The sequence below is a fragment of the Hemiscyllium ocellatum genome, chromosome 24 (assembly GCF_020745735.1).
Source record: "Hemiscyllium ocellatum isolate sHemOce1 chromosome 24, sHemOce1.pat.X.cur, whole genome shotgun sequence".
Taxonomy (NCBI): Eukaryota; Metazoa; Chordata; class Chondrichthyes; order Orectolobiformes; family Hemiscylliidae; genus Hemiscyllium; species Hemiscyllium ocellatum.
This window is the reverse complement of record NC_083424.1, coordinates 52,553,694-52,573,434: the sequence shown is the minus strand read 5'-3', so window position 1 is coordinate 52,573,434 and position 19,741 is coordinate 52,553,694. Positions and strand designations below refer to the sequence as shown.

At 53.6% G+C, this 19,741-nt stretch overlaps 1 protein-coding gene across 3 annotated transcripts in view; it reads right to left on the bottom strand.

Annotated features, from left to right (window-relative positions):
• Positions 1-19,741, bottom strand: part of depdc5 (DEP domain containing 5, GATOR1 subcomplex subunit) — a 276,005-nt gene that overhangs the window by 20,533 nt on the left and 235,731 nt on the right. For all 3 annotated transcript variants that reach the window (XM_060843792.1, XM_060843790.1, XM_060843791.1), the window contains exon 36: positions 7,082-7,306. In XM_060843792.1, coding sequence (XP_060699775.1) covers positions 7,082-7,306 — 225 coding nt within the window. The remainder of the gene's footprint in view (positions 1-7,081; positions 7,307-19,741) is intronic.

The window sequence follows — 19,741 nt, the reverse complement described above, 5'->3', positions numbered from 1 at the left end:
CCGAAAGAGAGAGCACAGGAAGATAAACAGCTTTTGGAATAAAGTGGGAAGCAGTGGAGATAATTACTGGGTACAACACTGAATATAGAGGAGATTGTGGAAGCTATCATTATCACCTTGGTAAACTCATCACGTCTGTAGAAAGCTGCAGTGTGTTGTCCTGGCTGTGAATTGTAAGAGGCGGTTTGTTCTGGGAGTTCTGTCAGTCTCACCTCGATGCCCAGCTGAGCAGTTTTGGATTGGAGGACCCTTTCCAAGAGCCATCAGAGGCTGCTTGTGATACTCCCGATTCCAGATTGTCTACCTTCCCATCATATTGTTGCTCCTTGTTCCTGCAGAAAGGACTGTAGCAAACAGCAACTTCAGCCTGCCAGCTATTGGAGGTCTAACCCAGACTTCAAGTATTCTGCCAGGGACAGGGGGGAGGTAGAGTTTGGTCCTGTGCCTATCCATGTAGCAGGCTGGATAGTAGGAATCAACCACACAATGTTGATTACTCTTTCCAAGCTCAATGGGGCCATTTTTAAAAAGCTCTTACATGGGACGTGGGTGTTGCTGGCAAGGCCAGTATCCCTGGTTGACCCAAACGGAATGACCTCATGAGGGCAGTTTAAATGTTAGGGAGTGCAGCATAGATTCACGAGGTCAATTCCTGGAATGGTGGGATTACCTTACACTGAAAGACTGGAGCGACTGGGCTTGTATACCCTTGAGTTTAGAAGACTGAGAGGGGATCTGATTGAGACGTATAAGATTATTAAAGGATTGGACACTCTGGAGGCAGGAAACATGTTTCCGCTGATGGGTGAGTGCCGAACCAGAGGACACGGCTTAAAAATACGGGGTCGACCATTTAGGACAGAGATGAGGAGAAACTTCTTCACCCAGAGAGTGGTGGCTGTGTGGAATGCTCTGCCCCAGAGGGCAGTGGAGGCCCAGTCTCTGGATTCATTTAAGAAAGAGTTGGATAGAGCTCTCAAGGATTGTGGAATCAAGGGTTATGGAGATAAGGCAGGAACAGGATACTGATTAAGGATGATCAGCCATGAGCACATTGAATGGTGATGCAGGCCCGAAGGGATGAATGGCCTACTCCTGCACCTATTGTCTCTTGTCTATTGTAATGGAGCTGGAGTCAGCTGTAGCTCAGACCGGGTAAGGATGGCAGATTTCCTTCTCAATAGGACAGTACTGAACCGATTGGGTTTTTTTTTTAAACAGTGGTTTCGCGGTCACTGGAGACGAGCTTTCAATTCCAGGTTTAATTTAATGGAATTTAAACCTTATCAGCCAATGTGAAGCCACTTTCCCCAAAACGTGAGCCAGGGCGCGTGGATGACAGGCCCAGTAGGGTAACCACTATGTTACCATCGGCCCAGCTGTACAGTCCTGATGGGGAACAGCTAATTCAGTCTTGACCAGGGGAGTTTCTGACCTGTTGAGGTCTCTTTTCACATGTTCTCTTCATCCACTTGCTCTGAGTGGGGATTTACACAATTTGCTGAAATGACAGGAAGTCCGATCGTGTTCCTGAGTCCAGCCAACTCAGATGAAATTCTAGTAGCCTACTACTGACACACAGCTCCTTCGCACAGTAAATCCATCACGGTCAGAGCAGTCTTCTCTGCCTCTGCTCTCGCAGTCTGTACATTGCTTTTTATCGAGTCGAAAAGTGTGGCGCTGGAAAAGCACAGCTGGTCAGGGAGCATCCGAGGGGCAGGAGAGTCGATGTTTGGAGCATAAACTCTTCATCAGGAATTGCTTTTTATCTTTCACAATGTTCTGGTGAATCCATCGAACCTTCGCTTCCAAACAAAGGAGAATGAAGGCCTTGTCTGATCGGTGCATTAGTAAGGAGTAGGGCAATGGGTCTGGGTGGGTTACTCTTCGGAGGGTTGGTGTGGACTTGTTGGGCCGAAGGGCCTGTTTCCATACTGTAGGGATCTAATCTAATCTATTGACATTAAGTGACGTCTCCTCCTTTGACCTCATGATTTGGAGATGCTGGTGTTGGACTGGGGTGTACAAAGTTAAAAATCACACAACACCAGGTTATAGTCCAACAGGTTTAATTGGAAGCACACTAGCTTTCGGAGCGACGCTCCTTCATTAGGTGGTTGTGGAGCAGTGCTCTGAAAGGTAGTGTGCTTCCAATTAAACCTGTTGGACTATAACCTGGTGTTGTGTGATTTTTAACTTTGTACACTCCAGTCCAACACCAGCATCTCCAAATCATGACTATCATCGACACCACTAACCGCCGGCTTAAAGTGGAGAGGATTTCCAAGAAGATTGTGCATATCGACACAGCCATCAAGTTTCTACAGAAATGCAGGCAAGCAGGAAAGGTTCCTTTGACCTCAGTGGCTTCACCATACAAGGACCATTTCCAGATGATGTTTTAGCTCCTCAGTCCTGAGAAATGTCACTTGCTGGGAACAAGGACGGTGGGATACATACCTGCGGCAAAATCAAGTTTCTCAGGTGCTCAGCTGAGGTACCTTGTTTTACAGTATCGAAATGATTTAGCAATGCAAGTTGCTGTCACAGGTGAACCGGTAAGATCCCATTGCACTATTTCAGAGGTAAGGGGAATTCTCCTGCAGTGACCGGCCTGTCATTATCACACTGTGGTTTACAGGACCACATTCCTGCTTTGGGATGGTATAACATTAGCGCAATCTCCTTTCTTAGGCGGGGGAAGTAATTATGTGAAATGAATACAAAAGCAAACATGCTACCTGACCTGCTGAGTTTCTCTAGTTTTTTTTCTTTCTTTTCTAAATGGAGCTGATTTTTGGCGGCTAAATTGAGAAATGAAAACTATAAGGACCAAGGGGATGGAGAAAGGGTCAAACCAGATCGGGTCAACCTCTCCTTTACCTAACGGAGCTCACAGGTACCTTTCTTTGATATGACAGAATAGAAACCAGCATATCCCATCATAAAGGATGGAAGCTTTAATCTAAGATTGTTTATTGTATCACACCTCCATGACACTGGACTCCTTTGGCTATATATTCTCAGAGTAGGATCTTAACCTCCATAACCACCTGATGAAGGAGCGTCGCTCCAAAAGCTAGTGCTTCCAACTAAACCTGTTGGACTATAACCTGGTGTTGTGTCATTTTTAACTTTGCCCACCCCAGTCCAACACCGGCACCTCCAAGTCAGAGGAAAATGCTGGTATTTTTGCCATTTCAACAGCCAATCAAGGTGCAATCTGTGCATTATTTGCTCGTAACTGGTGAAAGATGAAGCATTTTTCCCTACTGCTTAGTAACAGGCGCAACCTTCCAGGCCTCTAGCTATGGGCTGGCTCAGTCTCTGTCACATTAAATGTTCACAATTTTAGAAATGTAATAGAGAATAAAGTGCTCGAGAACTCCTGCCAATCTGTGGGCTTCACAACATACAATGCATACTAGAGGAGTGGCAAATGGTCTGGGTTCATGTACCCCACCCTCTCGTCAGCACCCACAGATTGGCTAAACTCAGACCTCAGCACAGGGGCCGGGTGTATCGGTGCATTAGGGAAGGAAGAAACAGCAGAGTTGTCTCTGATCTCCAAGTCTTCAGTCAGGAGGTTGAGCACTTCCTCCATGTGCTCCCACTGTGTGGAGCTTTGAAAATCCAAGGGGAAGATCATGGAGGGCAACACCAGGGAAAAATATCACAGCGACAGAACAGCCAATGGAACTGAAAACAGTGAATGAACAACTTTACAATCATTGAACATATTTCCATCCCCAATTCTTTTTGCTCACCCTTACTCTGGGAGAGCAATCTGCCATAATTGCTAATGTTACATCTCACAGTTAGTAACACCTTTAGGAGACAGGGTCCCTGGGAGATAGCATCATTCCACCAAGGCATGTGACCCGAGGGAACAAAGGTCTCAGACTCCATCTCAACTGGGGCCACGTGGAGCGTGACAAGCTGATTAGATTAGATTACTGACAGTGTGGAAACAGGCCCTTCGGCCCAACAAGTCCACACCAACCCGTCGAAGCACGACCCACCCATACCCTTACATTTACCCCTTTACCTAACACTATGGGCAATTTAGCATGGCCAATTCACCTGACCCGCACATCTTTGGACTGTGGGAGGAAACCGGAGCACCCGGAGGAAACCCACGCAGACACAGGGAGAACATGCAAACTCCACACAGTCAGTCGCCTGAGTCGGAAAGTGTGCGACTGTTTGTAACTGAATAGTTCAATATTAGTCCAGATATTGATGTGCATACCAGGAGCTGTAATAAACGTCTGTTGAATCTTTCAATACCATGTCACCCACATCTAATCTTTATGCTCCAGGATGTAAACATTGTTACATCATCCAGAAATACCATGTTGGAGACAGATCAATATCCAATGGTATAACAATGGCTCTCTTTAGATCTTTGGAATGAGACCTTTTTATGGAGTTGACCAAATATCCAAACATTCCAACAGTGGTCACTGGACAGTGATCAGCAATGGAGAACTGGTTCAGTTTCTCCTTTTGCAATCTCCACTGTTGCTCAATAGAGAGAGAGGTGGGGTGGGGGCAAGGACGCACCTACCCTTCTCCATTTAACACCGTATCAGGGGAACCCTGTCTCTTCAGAAATCAACCCGTATATGTTACGTCATGTCAATATCACCTCCCCGCCCCGAAATTAACGAGAGGGGGAAGGAGGAAGGAATCATGCAGGTTTGTCTGAAAGGAGGGATTATTCAGAGGGCGAGGTGGGGCGGGTTTACATCACGTCACAGGTTTGGTGTAGGGAATCAGTCAATGACATCCAAGAGGGGAACCGATGAGATCATGTGGACAGATTGGATTTAGCAAAAGCTTAACAGACACTAGCTTTTAACCAGGACATGGGGTATTAGCCTGAAAGCTCAGTATCAAACTGCTGCAGTGGGGTTCAGCAACTGTAGGATATACCCCAAGGAAACAACGCAGTGTTTTGTCAGAACAAGCATTCCTTGGGTACTCGTGGTTAGTAAAGCTTACTCCCTGGAAATTGATAGAATAAATTTGTCAATTGTGAAATGTTCTTGTTTCTGAATCGAAGGCTTTGTTACATGTCTCACTGCCTACAGTATAAGGGCCTGGGTTTGGGTTCTAGGTGGTTATATATTAGGTTAGATTAGATTACTTAGATTAGATTACTTACAGTGTGGAAACAGGCCCTTCGGCCCAACAAGTCCACACCGACCCGTCGAAGCACAACCCACCCATACCCCTACATTTACCCCTTACCTAACACTATGGGCAATTTAGCGTGGCCAATTCACCTGACCTGCACATCTTTGTGACTGTGGGAGGAAACCCACGCAGACACGGGGAGAATGTGCAAACTCCACGCAGTCAGTCGCCTGAGGTGGGAATTGAACCCGGGTCTCTGGCGCTGTGAGGCAGCAGTGCTAACCACTGTGCCACCGTACCGCCCACATGCCACCGTGCTGCCATATATCATGTGATACCTTGGCTTTTGGCCTACAGTGAGGACACAAGTCCTGGTCAGAATGGAGATGCTTGGCGAGTTGTCTCATCACTCTCAACTGGAGGCTGTTCTACTGTAAATCCATGCTGTATGATGTAAGCACATAATGTATAACTATGTTCCACTCACCTCACTGGGCCTGAGAGAGTGTATTTACTGCAGTGGGAATTGTCAGCTTGGGAGACTTTAAAAATTAAAGACACATTTTGAACTCATCGGCTGAGAGTGTTGTTTGATATTCACTCCATTTAGACAAAAACATAACTGAATAATTCTTTTAGCGTTATGGATAAGATTAATTATCCAGACAGCTGTGGTTGAGGGGCCTGTTTTTATTTTAAAGTTAGTCAATCCATTGCACCCGTTAAAGGACTAGACCACAGCTCAGACTGTGCCCTGGTCAAAGGTCAGCTCCTCCTCCAAGTAACTCCAATCTGGAAACTTTAATGAAAACTAGGTCAATCCTGCTTATCTGATAGATCTATCTGATCCAGGTTGGAAAATAAAAAGAGGGGGACTTGGAGAATTAGAACGTGTAGGGATGAATTTTTTTAAAAATTAGAATTATTTTAAAATCTTGAATTGAAATCGAAAGAATTATAGAATCCCTGCAGTGTGGAAACAGGCTATCGGGTCGATACCAACCCTTCGAAGAGCATCCTACCTAGACCAAGCCCCTTACCCTATCCCTCTAATGCTGCGTTTCCCCTGGCCATTCCACCCAGCCTGCAAGTCTTTGGACTGTGGGAGGAACCCCACACAGACACGGGGAGAATGTGCAAACACCACACAGCCAGTTGCCTGAGGTTGGGATCGAACCTGGGAGGCAGCAGTGCTCACCACTGAACCACCGTGCTGTGGAGAATGTGGATTAACTTACATTCCCAGGTCAAAATGGACTGCTTTTGGAGCCTATAGTTAGTTTGAAAAGTGTGGCACTGGAAGAGCACAGCAGGTCAGGCAGCGTTCAAAGAGAAGGAAAGTGGACGTGTTGGGCAGAAGCTCAATGTAAGTCAACACTTTAAACCTGCTCTGAGATGATGTGGCGCCACATGACGATGTACATCAGATGGATGGAGTAAGCACAATATACCAGAGCTCTAAATGGAAGCCGGGAGCTCTGGTTTGAAGGGATAGGCTCTGTCCTCTTACAGATCTGGCAGCGACTCCGACAATAGAGAGCATCAGCAAAGTGGGAGGAAAGTTAAAAGGGTGTGTGCTTTTGTGGGGAAGAAATTGAAACGGAATCCAAACTGGCAATATTTCAGCTCTGGGAGAATGAGGGATGGGGAGGGAAGGTGTAACTTGAACGTAAAGGTCAGAACGCCCTCTTTAGGCTAAACAAGCATTTCATACAATTTAAGGGAAGTCATTATAAATACTCTAACTGACCCGGGCTGTGGGGGCTCAAGATTCAGGAAGCGCAAATGAGGCCGAAGGTTGCTGCCCAGTGAAGCTGTTACAGACAAGGAAATCGCCTGAGCGGTTGGCACGGAGTACGGGAGGAGGCAAGTAGCAGCTGTCCACATGAACTCATCCCCTTTGGAGCCCATTCCCCCACTGTCTGTGGTGTGCATCTACCTAGTAATGCAGCAGCTTGACTTCGTCCTCCAAAACTGCGGCTGAAGGAACTGTGCCTACTTGCATAGGACGCTGGTCTACTGGGTAACCACGGTAACAGGAAGGCGGGAATGTCGACGTGAAGCCGCTCTTCTGTGAGGAAAGCCACCTCGAACCATTTGCGTTGGAATGCAGCCAGGTCGTCCATCGTTGAGGTGTACCAGATCGTGGAGGACTGCAGGTTTCCTGTAAGTGGAGGGGGGAGGAGTTTGAGACAGTGTGTAGAACAGAAACTAGTCATTTTCTCAATAAATGTTATACTGCCAGAGGCAATTACCAGTAAAATATACCCTATGGGAACAGGAAAAATAAAGGGTTTCATCACTGCTGAGGGAACACGAGCTGTTAGGGGTTAAAATAATAAAAACACAATTATTACCTAACTACTTTCTTTATTTCTTCATTTTTCTGCCTTTATATTCTGTGTTTTGGTTTATTTCTCTGTGCTTTAAGATGCTGCCAGAGAGTGGTGACACTATACAACACTTCACTGTATTTTGCAACAAGATACACGCGACAATAAATAAATCAAATAAGGAAACATCCCCGTTTACGTTGGGAGGGAGGGAGAAGACAGGAAATTATCGGTCAGTTAGCCCGACCTCAGCCGCTGGCAAGATTTTAGAGTCCATTATTAAGGATGAGATTGTGGAGTACTGGGAGGTGTGTGGTAAAATAGGGCAGAATTAGCACAGCTTTTTGAAGAGGAGGTCATGACCGACAAACCTGTTGGAAGAGGTTAAAAGCAAATTAGACAAAGGAGGGCCAGTGGATAGGATTTACTTGGATTTCCAGAAGGCCTGTGACAAGGAGGCTGTTAAGTAAGATAAAAGCCCATGGTGTTAGGGGCAAGGTACTGGTATAGACAGAGGCTGACTGGCAGAAGACAGACAGTGGGGATAAAGGGGAATTTTTCAGGAAGGACAGGTTGTGTTGGGGAGCAGAGGACTTGAACAGGTGAGGAGAGTGAGCAAGGAAGTGGCAGATGGAATACGGTGTTGGAGAGTGTGAGGTTATGCACTTTGGTAGGAAGAATAGAGGCATAGTCTATTTTTTAAGGGGCGAAGGGTTTTAGAAATCTGGAGATCTGGAAATGAGTCCTAGTTCAGGATGCTGTTAAGGTTAACATGCAGGTTCAGCTGGCAGTTAGGAAGGCAAATGCAACGTTAGCATTCATGTCAACAGAGCTAGGGTACAAGAGCAGGAACGTGCTGCTGTATAAGGAGGTGAAAGGGAGGACTGCAGATGCTGGAGACCAGAGCTGAAAAATGTGGTGCTGGAAAAACACAGCAGGTCAGGCAGCATCCGAGGAGTAGGAGAATCGCCGTTTCGGGTATAACCCTTCTTCAGGAATGAGGCTGTTTCAGGCTTTGTTCAGACCACATTTGGAATACTGTGACCAGCTGTGGGCCCCGTATCTAAGGAAGGATGTTCTGGCCTGTGAGGAGGTTTACAAGGGGATGGAGGGCTGGTCATACGAGAAGTGGTCGAGGACCCTGGTTCTGTACTCCATGGAGATTAGAAAGATGGGGGAAGGATTTCACTAAAACTTACAGAATACTCAGGGGCCTGGATAGCGGGGGCTTGGAGAAGATGCTTCCACTAGTAGGACAGGCTCGGACCCAAGGGCACAGCCTCCGAGTGAAGGGGTGACCCTTTAGAACTGAAATGAGGAAGAATTTCTTCAGCCAGAGCGTGTGGAATCTGTGGAACTCATTGCCACAGGGGACTGTGGAGGCCACGTCACTGAGGTTAAGACAGAGATAGATAGGTCCCTGATTAGTAAGGGGATCAAGGATTGCAGGGGGAAGGTAGGAGACTGGGGTTGAGAAACATATCAGCCATGATTGAATGACAGAACAGATGTGATGGACCGAATGGCTTAAGTTTGCTCCTATAACTTAGGGCCCTAGGGAATCAAAGGTGATGGGGAAAAGAGGCAGGAAAATGGAGTTGAGGTCTATCAGATCAGCCATATCGCTTTGAACAGGGGAGACTTGATGGGCTGAATGGCCTACATCAGCTCCTACGTCTTATGCCCTTATTTAAAAACCTGGTAAAAACAAAGTCTTCCATTTCTAATGGCACCTTTCACAACCTCAGGGCATCCAAGTACGTTTTACAGTTAACCCAGTACAGACTGAAGGAGAGGAAAACGTGTGTAATATGGAGTCACTCAGACTCAGAGGCTGAAAGTTTATTTCTGTCTGTGACAGTGGCACCATGTTTGGAATGTGACTCCAACGTTGCCCTTGGCCGATCTTCCAGTGACTTTCCACACTGTGCCAACCAACAGCTCACGATCAGCCCCCTCCACCAACTGGGAGGGAGGTGACCTGGCCATTTCGTTTTGTGCTTAAAGGGACTAGAAACGTGGACCAGGGGCATCACCAGCTGCTGCTCCCCCACCCCACACCGTGCCCTCACCCTCCTGAGGTCTCCCCCTGCAGCCCGGCGGACAGGCTGTCCCAGGAACGGGAGCTAGATACTGACCAGGGCTGCTCCGAAGTGGCCAGAGAATGTCAGCAGCAGGAAGAGGTTTACCCCAACCAGGGGACAGTGTGCCAATGTGCCCTAGCATCGCAGGAGAATATGGAAGCTCAGTGGAGGAACACCAACAGATGCCACATGCCAGAAGTGAAAACGACTTGCATCTCCACCCACTGCTCTCACTGTAGGCATCTCACATGTGAGCATCTCAGACTCAGCCCTTAGTCTGGTGCCCTCTCTGCCCATACCTCACCCTCCACAAACGGGGCACACACAATGGAAGGAGGTAAGATGACACATCGCCCTGCACCCTTTGCCTTGGACAAGATGGCAAGAGGTGCCAGGGTCTGGGGAACTGTGAAAGGATTCAGCTTGGTCATTCGTTACGCAGATGGTCTCATTAAAAAGCCAGACAGTGTGCGCATATGCATATGTGTGTGCGGGTGTGTGTGCCTATACCTGTGTATGGGCTTCGGGGGGTGGGTGGGTGTGTGTGTGTCAGGGCGAGGGTGTGTATCTGTGTGTGTGGGGGTGTGTGTGTCAGGGTTTGGGTGTGTATCTGTGTGGGGGTGTCAGGGTGTGGATGTGTATTGGTGTGTGAGGGGTGGTGTCAGAGTGAGGATCTGGATCTGTGTGTGGGGGTGGGTGTCAGGGTGTGGGAATGTAGCTGTGTGTGGGGGGGGGGGGTGTCAGGGTGTGGGTGTGTAGCTGTGTGTGGGGGGGAGGGGTGTCAGGGTGTGGGAGTGTAGCTGTGTGTGGGGGGGAGGGGTGTCAGGGTGTGGGAGTGTAGCTGTGTGTGGGGGGGAGGGGTGTCAGGGTGTGGGAGTGTAGCTGTGTGTGGGGGGGGAGGGGTGTCAGGGTGTGGGTGTGTAGCTGTGTGTGGGGGGGCTGGTGTCAGGGTGTGGGTGTGTGTGTGTGTGTGTGTGTGGGGGGGGTGTCAGGGTGTGGGAGTGTAGCTGTGTGTGGGGGGAGGGATGTCAGGGTGTGGGTGTGTATGTGTGTGTGGGGGGGGGGGTGTCAGGGTGTGGGTGTGTACCTGTGTGTGGGGGGTGTGGTATCAGGGTGTGGGTGTGTGTGTATGGGAGGTGTGTGGGGGGGTGTCAGGGTGTGAGTGTGTATCTGTGTGTAGGGGGTGATGTCAAGGTGTGTTTGTGTATCTGTGTGCATCTGTGGGGGAGTGTCAGGATGTGGGTGTGCATCTGTGTGTGTGTGAGATTGTGACAGAGTGGGTGTGTGGGAGGTGTGTGTAAGGGTGTGGGTGTGTGTGTGTCAGGGTGTGGGTGTGTATCTGTGTGCGTGGGGGGGTGTCAGGGTGTGAGAGTAAGTGGGGGAGGTGTGTGTCAGGGTGTGGGTGTGGGGGGGGTGATAGGGTGTGGGAGTGTGTGTGTGGGGGAGGTGTGTGTCAGCATGTGGGGGTGTGTCAGGGTGTGGGTGAGTATTTGTGTGTGTGTGTATGGAGGGTGTCAGGGTGTGGGCGTGTGTGTGGGGGGTGTGTGTCAGGGTGTGTGTGTGTGTGTGTGTGTGTGTGTGCGTATGCGCGTGCGTGTGGGGGGCGTGTCAGGGTGCAGGTGTGTGTGTGTGGAGGCGGTGTCAGAGTGTGTGTGTGTGTGTGTGGGGAGTGTGTCAGGGTGTGGGTGTGTGTGTGTGGGAGTGTGTGTCAGGGTGTAGGTGTGTATCTGTGTGTGTGGGGGGGGGTGTCAGTTGTGGGGAAGTATCTGTGTGCGTGTGTGTGGGGGGTGTCAGGGTGTGGGCGTGTGTATGGCAGGTCTGGGTCAGGGTGTAGGTGTGTATCTGTGTGTGTGGGGGGTTGTGTGTCAGTTGTGGGGAAGTATCTGTGTGCATGTGTGTGGGGGGTGTCAGGGTGTGGGCGTGTGTATGGCAGGTCTGGGTCAAGGTGTGGGTGTGTATCTGTGCGCGTGTGTGGGGGGGGTTTCAGGGTGTGGGCGTGTGTGTGGGAGGTGTGTGTCAGGGTGTGGGTGTGCATCTGGGGGTGTGTATGACAGGGTGCGGGCGTGTATCTGTGTGTGTGTGGGTGTGTCAGGGTGTGGGTGTGTGTGTGGGGGGGTGTCAGGGTGTGGGGGTGTGTGTATGGGAGGTGTGTGTCAGGGTGTGGGTGTGTATCTGCGTGTGTGGAGGGTGTGTGTGTGTGTGCGTGTGTGGGGGCGGTGTCAGGGTGTGGGTGAGTATTTGTGTGTGTGTGTGGAGGGTGTCAGGGTGTGGGCGTGTGTGTGGGGGGTGTGTGTCAGGGTGTGGGTGTGTGTGTGGAGGCGGTGTCAGGGTGTGTGTGCGTGTGTGTGTGTGTCTGTGCGCGTGTGGGGGGTGTGTCAGGGTGCAGGTGTGTGTGTGTGGGAGTGAGTGTCAGGGTGTAGGTGTGTATCTGTGTGTGGGGGGGGTTGTGTGTCAGTTGTGGGGAAGTATCTGTGTGCGTGTGTGTGGGGGGGGTCAGGGTGTGGGCGTGTGTATGGGAGGTGTGGGTCAGGGTGTGGGTGCGTATCTGTGCGTGTGGGGGGGTGTCAGGGTGTGGGTGGTGTGACAGGGTGAGGGTGAGTATCTGTGTGCGTGTGGGGGGGGGTGTCAGGGTGTGGGTGTGTGTGGGGTAGGTGTGTGTCAGGGTGTGGGTGTGGGGGTGTGTCAGGGTGTGGGTGAGTATCTGTGTGCGTGTGTGGAAGGTGTGTGTCAGGGTGTGGGTGTGTATCTGGGGGTGTGTGTGTCAGGGTGTGGGGGTGTACCTGTGTGTGCGGGTGTGTGTGTGTCAGGGTGTGTGTGTGTGTGTGTGTGTGCGCGTGTGTGGGGGCGGTGTCAGGGTGTGGGTGAGTATTTGTGTGTGTGTGTGGAGGGTGTCAGGGTGTGGGCGTGTGTGTGGGGGGTGTGTGTCAGGGTGTGGGTGTGTGTGTGGAGGCGGTGTCAGGGTGTGTGTGTGTGTGTGTGTGTGTGTGTCTGTGTGCGTGTGGGGGGTGTGTCAGGGTGCAGGTGTGTGTGTGTGGGAGTGAGTGTCAGGGTGTAGGTGTGTATCTGTGTGTGGGGGGGGTTGTGTGTCAGTTGTGGGGAAGTATCTGTGTGCGTGTGTGTGGGGGGGGTCAGGGTGTGGGCGTGTGTATGGGAGGTGTGGGTCAGGGTGTGGGTGCGTATCTGTGCGTGTGGGGGGGTGTCAGGGTGTGGGTGGTGTGACAGGGTGAGGGTGAGTATCTGTGTGCGTGTGGGGGGGGGTGTCAGGGTGTGGGTGTGTGTGGGGTAGGTGTGTGTCAGGGTGTGGGTGTGGGGGTGTGTCAGGGTGTGGGTGAGTATCTGTGTGCGTGTGTGGAAGGTGTGTGTCAGGGTGTGGGTGTGTATCTGGGGGTGTGTGTGTCAGGGTGTGGGGGTGTACCTGTGTGTGCGGGTGTGTGTGTGTCAGGGTGTGTGTGTGTGTGTGTGTGTGTGCGCGTGTGTGGGGGCGGTGTCAGGGTGTGGGTGAGTATTTGTGTGTGTGTGTGGAGGGTGTCTGGGTGTGGGCGTGTGTGTGGGGGATGTGTGTCAGGGTGTGGGTGTGTATGTGTGTGTGTGGGGGGTTGTGTGTCAGTTGTGGGGAAGTATCTGTGTGCGTGTGTGTGGGGGGTGTCAGGGTGTGGGCGTGTGTATGGGAGGGGTGTGACAGGGTGTGGGTGTGTATCTGTGCGTGTGGGGTTGTGACAGGGTGTGGGTGTGTATCTGTGCGTGTGGGGGGGGTGTCAGGGTGTGGGTGTGTATCTGTGCGTGTGGGGGAGTGTCAGGGTGTGGGTGTGTATCTGTGTGGGGTGTGGTGTCAGGGTGTGGGTGTGTATCTGTGTGCGTGTGTGGGCGGTGTCAGGGTGTGGGTGTGTAGCTGTGTGTGGGGGGGGTGGTGTCAGGGTGTGGGTGTGTGTGTGTGTGTGGGGGGGGTGTCAGGGTGTGGGAGTCTAGCTGTGTGTGGGGGGAGGGATGTCAGGGTGTGGGTGTGTATGTGTGTGTGGGGGGGGTGTCAGGGTGTGGGTGTGTACCTGTGTGTGGGGGGTGTGGTATCAGGGTGTGGGTGTGTGTGTATGGGAGGTGTGTGGGGGGGTGTCAGGGTGTGAATGTGTATCTGTGTGTAGGGGGTGATGTCAAGGTGTGTTTGTGTATCTGTGTGCATCTGTGGGGGAGTGTCAGGGTGTGGGTGTGTATCTGTGTGTGGGGTGTATGTCAGGATGTGGGTGTGCATCTGTGTGTGTGTGTGATTGTGACAGAGTGGGTGTGTGGGAGGTGTGTGTAAGGGTGTGGGTGTGTGTGTCAGGGTGTGGGTGTGTATCTGTGTGCGTGGGGGGGGTGTCAGGGTGTGAGAGTAAGTGGGGGAGGTGTGTGTCAGGGTGTGGGTGTGGGGGGGGGTGATAGGGTGTGGGAGTGTGTGTGTGGGGGAGGTGTGTGTCAGCATGTGGGGGTGTGTTAGGGTGTGGGTGAGTATTTGTGTGTGTGTGTATGGAGGGTGTCAGGGTGTGGGCGTGTGTGTGGGGGGTGTGTGTGTGTGTGTGTGTGTGTGTGTGTGCGTATGCGCGTGCGTGTGGGGGGCGTGTCAGGGTGCAGGTGTGTGTGTGTGGAGGTGGTGTCAGAGTGTGTGTGTGTGTGTGCGCGTGTGTGCGTGTGGGGAGTGTGTCAGGGTGTGGGTGTGTGTGTGTGGGAGTGTGTGTCAGGGTGTGGGTGTGTATCTGTGCGCGTGTGTGGGGGGGGTTTCAGGGTGTGGGCGTGTGTGTGGGAGGTGTGTGTCAGGGTGTGGGTGTGCATCTGGGGGTGTGTATGACAGGGTGCGGGCGTGTATCTGTGTGTGTGTGGGGGTGTGTCAGGGTGTGGGTGTGTGTGTGGGGGGGTGTCAGGGTGTGGGGGTGTGTGTATGGGAGGTGTGTGTCAGGGTGTGGGTGTGTATCTGCGCGTGTGGCGGGGAGGAGTGTCAGGGTGTGGGTGTGTATCTGTGCGTGTGTGGGGGAGTGTCAGGGTGTGGGTGTGTGTGTATGGGAGGTGTGTGTCAGGGTGTGGGTGTGTATCTGCGCGTGTGGCGGGGGGAGTGTCAGGGTGTGGGTGTGTGTGTGGGGGGGTGTCAGGGTGTGGGTGTGTGTGTATGGGAGGTGTGTATCAGGGTGTGGGTGTGTATCTGCGTGTGTGTGGGGGTGTGTCAGGGTGTGGGTGTGTGTGGGGGGAGTGTCAGGGTGTGGGTGTGTATCTGTGTGTGTGGGGTGTTGTATCAGGGTGTGGGTGTGTATCTTTGCGTGTGGTGGGGATGTCAGGGTGTGGGAGTGTGTGGGGTAGGTGTGTGTCAGGGTGTGGGTGTGGGGGTGTGTCAGGGTGTGGGTGAGTATCTGTGTGCGTGTGTGGAGGGTGTGTGTCAGGGTGTGTGTGTGCGTGTGTGGGGGCGGTGTCAGGATGTGGGTGAGTATTTGTGTGTGTGTGGAGGGTGTCAGGGTGTGGGCGTGTGTGTGGGGGGTGTGTGTCAGGGTGTGGGTGTGTGTGTGGAGGCGGTGTCAGGGTGTGTGTGTGTGTCTGTGTGCGTGTGGGGGGTGTGTCAGGGTGCAGGTGTGTGTGTGTGTGGGAGTGAGTGTCAGGGTGTAGGTGTGTATCTGTGTGTGGGGGGGGTTGTGTGTCAGTTGTGGGGAAGTATCTGTGTGCGTGTGTGTGGGGGGGTCAGGGTGTGGGCGTGTGTATGGGAGGTGTGTGTCAGGGTGTGGGTGCGTATCTGTGCGTGTGGGGGGGTGTCAGGGTGTGGGTGTGGGGGGTGTGACAGGGTGAGGGTGAGTATCTGTGTGCGTGTGGGGCTGGGTGTCAGGGTGTGGGTGTGTATCTGTGCGTGTGGGGGAGTGTCAGGGTGTGGGTGTGTATCTGTGTGGGGTGTGGTGTCAGGGTGTGGGTGTGTATCTGTGCGTGTGGGGGGGGTGTCAGGGTGTGGGTGTGTGTGGGGTAGGTGTGTGTCAGGGTGTGGGTGTGGGGGTGTGTCAGGGTGTGGGTGAGTATCTGTGTGCGTGTGTGGTGGTGTGTCAGGGTGTGGGTGAGTATCTGTGTGCGTGTGTGGAAGGTGTGTGTCAGGGTGTGGGTGTGTATCTGGGGGTGTGTGTGTCAGGGTGTGGGGGTGTACCTGTGTGTGTGGGTGTGTGTGTGTCAGGGTGTGTGTGTGTGTGTGGGGGGGGGGGGGGATGTCAGGATGTGTGTGTGCACCTGTGTGTATGGGGTGTGTGTGTCAGGGTGTGAGCGTGCATCTGTGTGTGTGTGGGAGGTGTGTGTCAGAGTGTGGGGGTGTGTATCTGTGTGTGTTCGGGGTATCAGGGTGTGGGTGTGTATCTGTGTGTGTGTGGGGGTGGTGTCAAGGTGAGGGTGTGTATCTGTGTGTGCGCGCGTGTGGGGGGTGTGTCAGGGTGTGGGTGTGTATCTGTGTGTGTGGGGGGTTGTGTGTCAGGTTGTGGGGAAGTATCTGTGTGCATGTGTGTGGGGGGGGGTATGTCAGGGTATGGGCGTGTGTATGGGAGGTGTGTGTCAGGGTGTGGGTGTGTATCTGTGTGTATGGGAGGCGTGTGTCAGGGTGTGGGTGTGTATCTGTGTGTATGGGAGGTGTGTGGCAGGGTGTGGGTGCATATCTATGCGTGTGGGGGGGGTGTCAGGGTGTGGGTGTGTATCTGTGTGTGTGGGGGGTTGTGTGTCAGGATGTGGGTGAGTATTTGTGTGTGTGTGGAGGGTGTCAGGGTGTGGGCGTGTGTGTGGGGGGTGTGTGTCAGGGTGTGGGTGTGTGTGTGGAGGCGGTGTCAGGGTGTGTGTGTGTGTCTGTGTGCGTGTGGGGGGTGTGTCAGGGTGCAGGTGTGTGTGTGTGTGGGAGTGAGTGTCAGGGTGTAGGTGTGTATCTGTGTGTGGGGGGGTTGTGTGTCAGTTGTGGGGAAGTATCTGTGTGCGTGTGTGTGGGGGGGTCAGGGTGTGGGCGTGTGTATGGGAGGTGTGTGTCAGGGTGTGGGTGCGTATCTGTGCGTGTGGGGGGGTGTCAGGGTGTGGGTGTGGGGGGTGTGACAGGGTGAGGGTGAGTATCTGTGTGCGTGTGGGGCTGGGTGTCAGGGTGTGGGTGTGTATCTGTGCGTGTGGGGGAGTGTCAGGGTGTGGGTGTGTATCTGTGTGGGTGTGGTGTCAGGGTGTGGGTGTGTATCTGTGCATGTGGGGGGGGTGTCAGGGTGTGGGTGTGTGTGGGGTAGGTGTGTGTCAGGGTGTGGGTGTGGGGGTGTGTCAGGGTGTGGGTGAGTATCTGTGTGCGTGTGTGGTGGTGTGTCAGGGTGTGGGTGAGTATCTGTGTGCGTGTGTGGAAGGTGTGTGTCAGGGTGTGGGTGTGTATCTGGGGGTGTGTGTGTCAGGGTGTGGGGGTGTACCTGTGTGTGTGGGTGTGTGTGTGTCAGGGTGTGTGTGTGTGTGTGTGGGGGGGGGGGGATGTCAGGATGTGTGTGTGCACCTGTGTGTATGGGGTGTGTGTGTCAGGGTGTGAGCGTGCATCTGTGTGTGTGTGGGAGGTGTGTGTCAGAGTGTGGGGGTGTGTATCTGTGTGTGTTCGGGGTATCAGGGTGTGGGTGTGTATCTGTGTGTGTGTGGGGGTGGTGTCAAGGTGAGGGTGTGTATCTGTGTGTGCGCGCGTGTGGGGGGTGTGTCAGGGTGTGGGTGTGTATCTGTGTGTGTGGGGGGTTGTGTGTCAGGTTGTGGGGAAGTATCTGTGTGCATGTGTGTGGGGGGGGGGGGTATGTCAGGGTATGGGCGTGTGTATGGGAGGTGTGTGTCAGGGTGTGGGTGTGTATCTGTGTGTATGGGAGGCGTGTGTCAGGGTGTGGGTGTGTATCTGTGTGTATGGGAGGTGTGTGGCAGGGTGTGGGTGCATATCTATGCGTGTGGGGGGGGTGTCAGGGTGTGGGAGTGTGTATGGGAGGTGTGTGTCAGGGTGTGGGTGTGTATCTATGCGTGTGGGGGGGTGTCAGGGTGTGGGAGTGTGTGGGGGAGGTGTGTGTCAGGGTGTGCGTGTGGGGGGTGTGTCAGGGTGTGGGTGAGTATGTGTGCGCGTGTTTGGAGGGTGTCAGGGTGTGGGCGTGTGTGTGTGTGGGGGGGGGGGTGTGTCAGGGTGTGGGTATGTATCTGGGGGTGTGGGGGGGTGTCAGGGTGTGAGTGTGTATCTGAGGGTGTGTGTGTCAGGGTGTGGGGGTGTACCTGTGTGTGTGGGTGTGTATCTGGGGGGGGGGTGTGTGTGTGTGTCAGGGTGTGTGTGTGTGTGTGTTAGGGTGTGTGTGTGTGTGGCGGGGGGGGGAAGTGTGTCAGGGTGTAGGTGTGTATCTGTGTGTGTGTGGGGGTGTGTGACAGGGTGTGGGGGAATATCAGTGTGCGTGTGTGGGGGGGGTGTCAGGGTGTGGGGGTGTGTATCTGTGTGTGTGGGTGTGTATCTGTGTGTGTGTGGGGGTGTGTCAGGGTGCAGGTGTGTGTGTGTGTGGGAGTGAGTGTCAGGGTGTAGGTGTGTATCTGTGTGTGGGGGGGGTTGTGTGTCAGTTGTGGGGAAGTATCTGTGTGCGTGTGTGTGGGGGGGGTCAGGGTGTGGGCGTGTGTATGGGAGGTGTGGGTCAGGGTGTGGGTGCGTATCTGTGCGTGTGGGGGGGTGTCAGGGTGTGGGTGGTGTGACAGGGTGAGGGTGAGTATCTGTGTGCGTGTGGGGGGGGGTGTCAGGGTGTGGGTGTGTGTGGGGTAGGTGTGTGTCAGGGTGTGGGTGTGGGGGTGTGTCAGGGTGTGGGTGAGTATCTGTGTGCGTGTGTGGAAGGTGTGTGTCAGGGTGTGGGTGTGTATCTGGGGGTGTGTGTGTCAGGGTGTGGGGGTGTACCTGTGTGTGCGGGTGTGTGTGTGTCAGGGTGTGTGTGTGTGTGTGTGTGTGCGCGTGTGTGGGGGCGGTGTCAGGGTGTGGGTGAGTATTTGTGTGTGTGTGTGTGGAGGGTGTCAGGGTGTGGGCGTGTGTGTGGGGGGTGTGTGTCAGGGTGTGGGTGTGTGTGTGGAGGCGGTGTCAGGGTGTGTGTGTGTGTGTGTGTGTGTGTGTCTGTGTGCGTGTGGGGGGTGTGTCAGGGTGCAGGTGTGTGTGTGTGGGAGTGAGTGTCAGGGTGTAGGTGTGTATCTGTGTGTGGGGGGGTTGTGTGTCAGTTGTGGGGAAGTATCTGTGTGCGTGTGTGTGGGGGGGGTCAGGGTGTGGGCGTGTGTATGGGAGGTGTGGGTCAGGGTGTGGGTGCGTATCTGTGCGTGTGGGGGGGTGTCAGGGTGTGGGTGGTGTGACAGGGTGAGGGTGAGTATCTGTGTGCGTGTGGGGGGGGGTGTCAGGGTGTGGGTGTGTGTGGGGTAGGTGTGTGTCAGGGTGTGGGTGTGGGGGTGTGTCAGGGTGTGGGTGAGTATCTGTGTGCGTGTGTGGAAGGTGTGTGTCAGGGTGTGGGTGTGTATCTGGGGGTGTGTGTGTCAGGGTGTGGGGGTGTACCTGTGTGTGCGGGTGTGTGTGTGTCAGGGTGTGTGTGTGTGTGTGTGTGTGTGCGCGTGTGTGGGGGCGGTGTCAGGGTGTGGGTGAGTATTTGTGTGTGTGTGTGGAGGGTGTCTGGGTGTGGGCGTGTGTGTGGGGGATGTGTGTCAGGGTGTGGGTGTGTATGTGTGTGTGTGGGGGTTGTGTGTCAGTTGTGGGGAAGTATCTGTGTGCGTGTGTGTGGGGGGTGTCAGGGTGTGGGCGTGTGTATGGGAGGGGTGTGACAGGGTGTGGGTGTGTATCTGTGCGTGTGGGGTTGTGACAGGGTGTGGGTGTGTATCTGTGCGTGTGGGGGGGGTGTCAGGGTGTGGGTGTGTATCTGTGCGTGTGGGGGAGTGTCAGGGTGTGGGTGTGTATCTGTGTGGGGTGTGGTGTCAGGGTGTGGGTGTGTATCTGTGTGCGTGTGTGGGCGGTGTCAGGGTGTGGGTGTGTAGCTGTGTGTGGGGGGGGTGGTGTCAGGGTGTGGGTGTGTGTGTGTGTGTGGGGGGGGTGTCAGGGTGTGGGAGTCTAGCTGTGTGTGGGGGGAGGGATGTCAGGGTGTGGGTGTGTATGTGTGTGTGGGGGGGGTGTCAGGGTGTGGGTGTGTACCTGTGTGTGGGGGGTGTGGTATCAGGGTGTGGGTG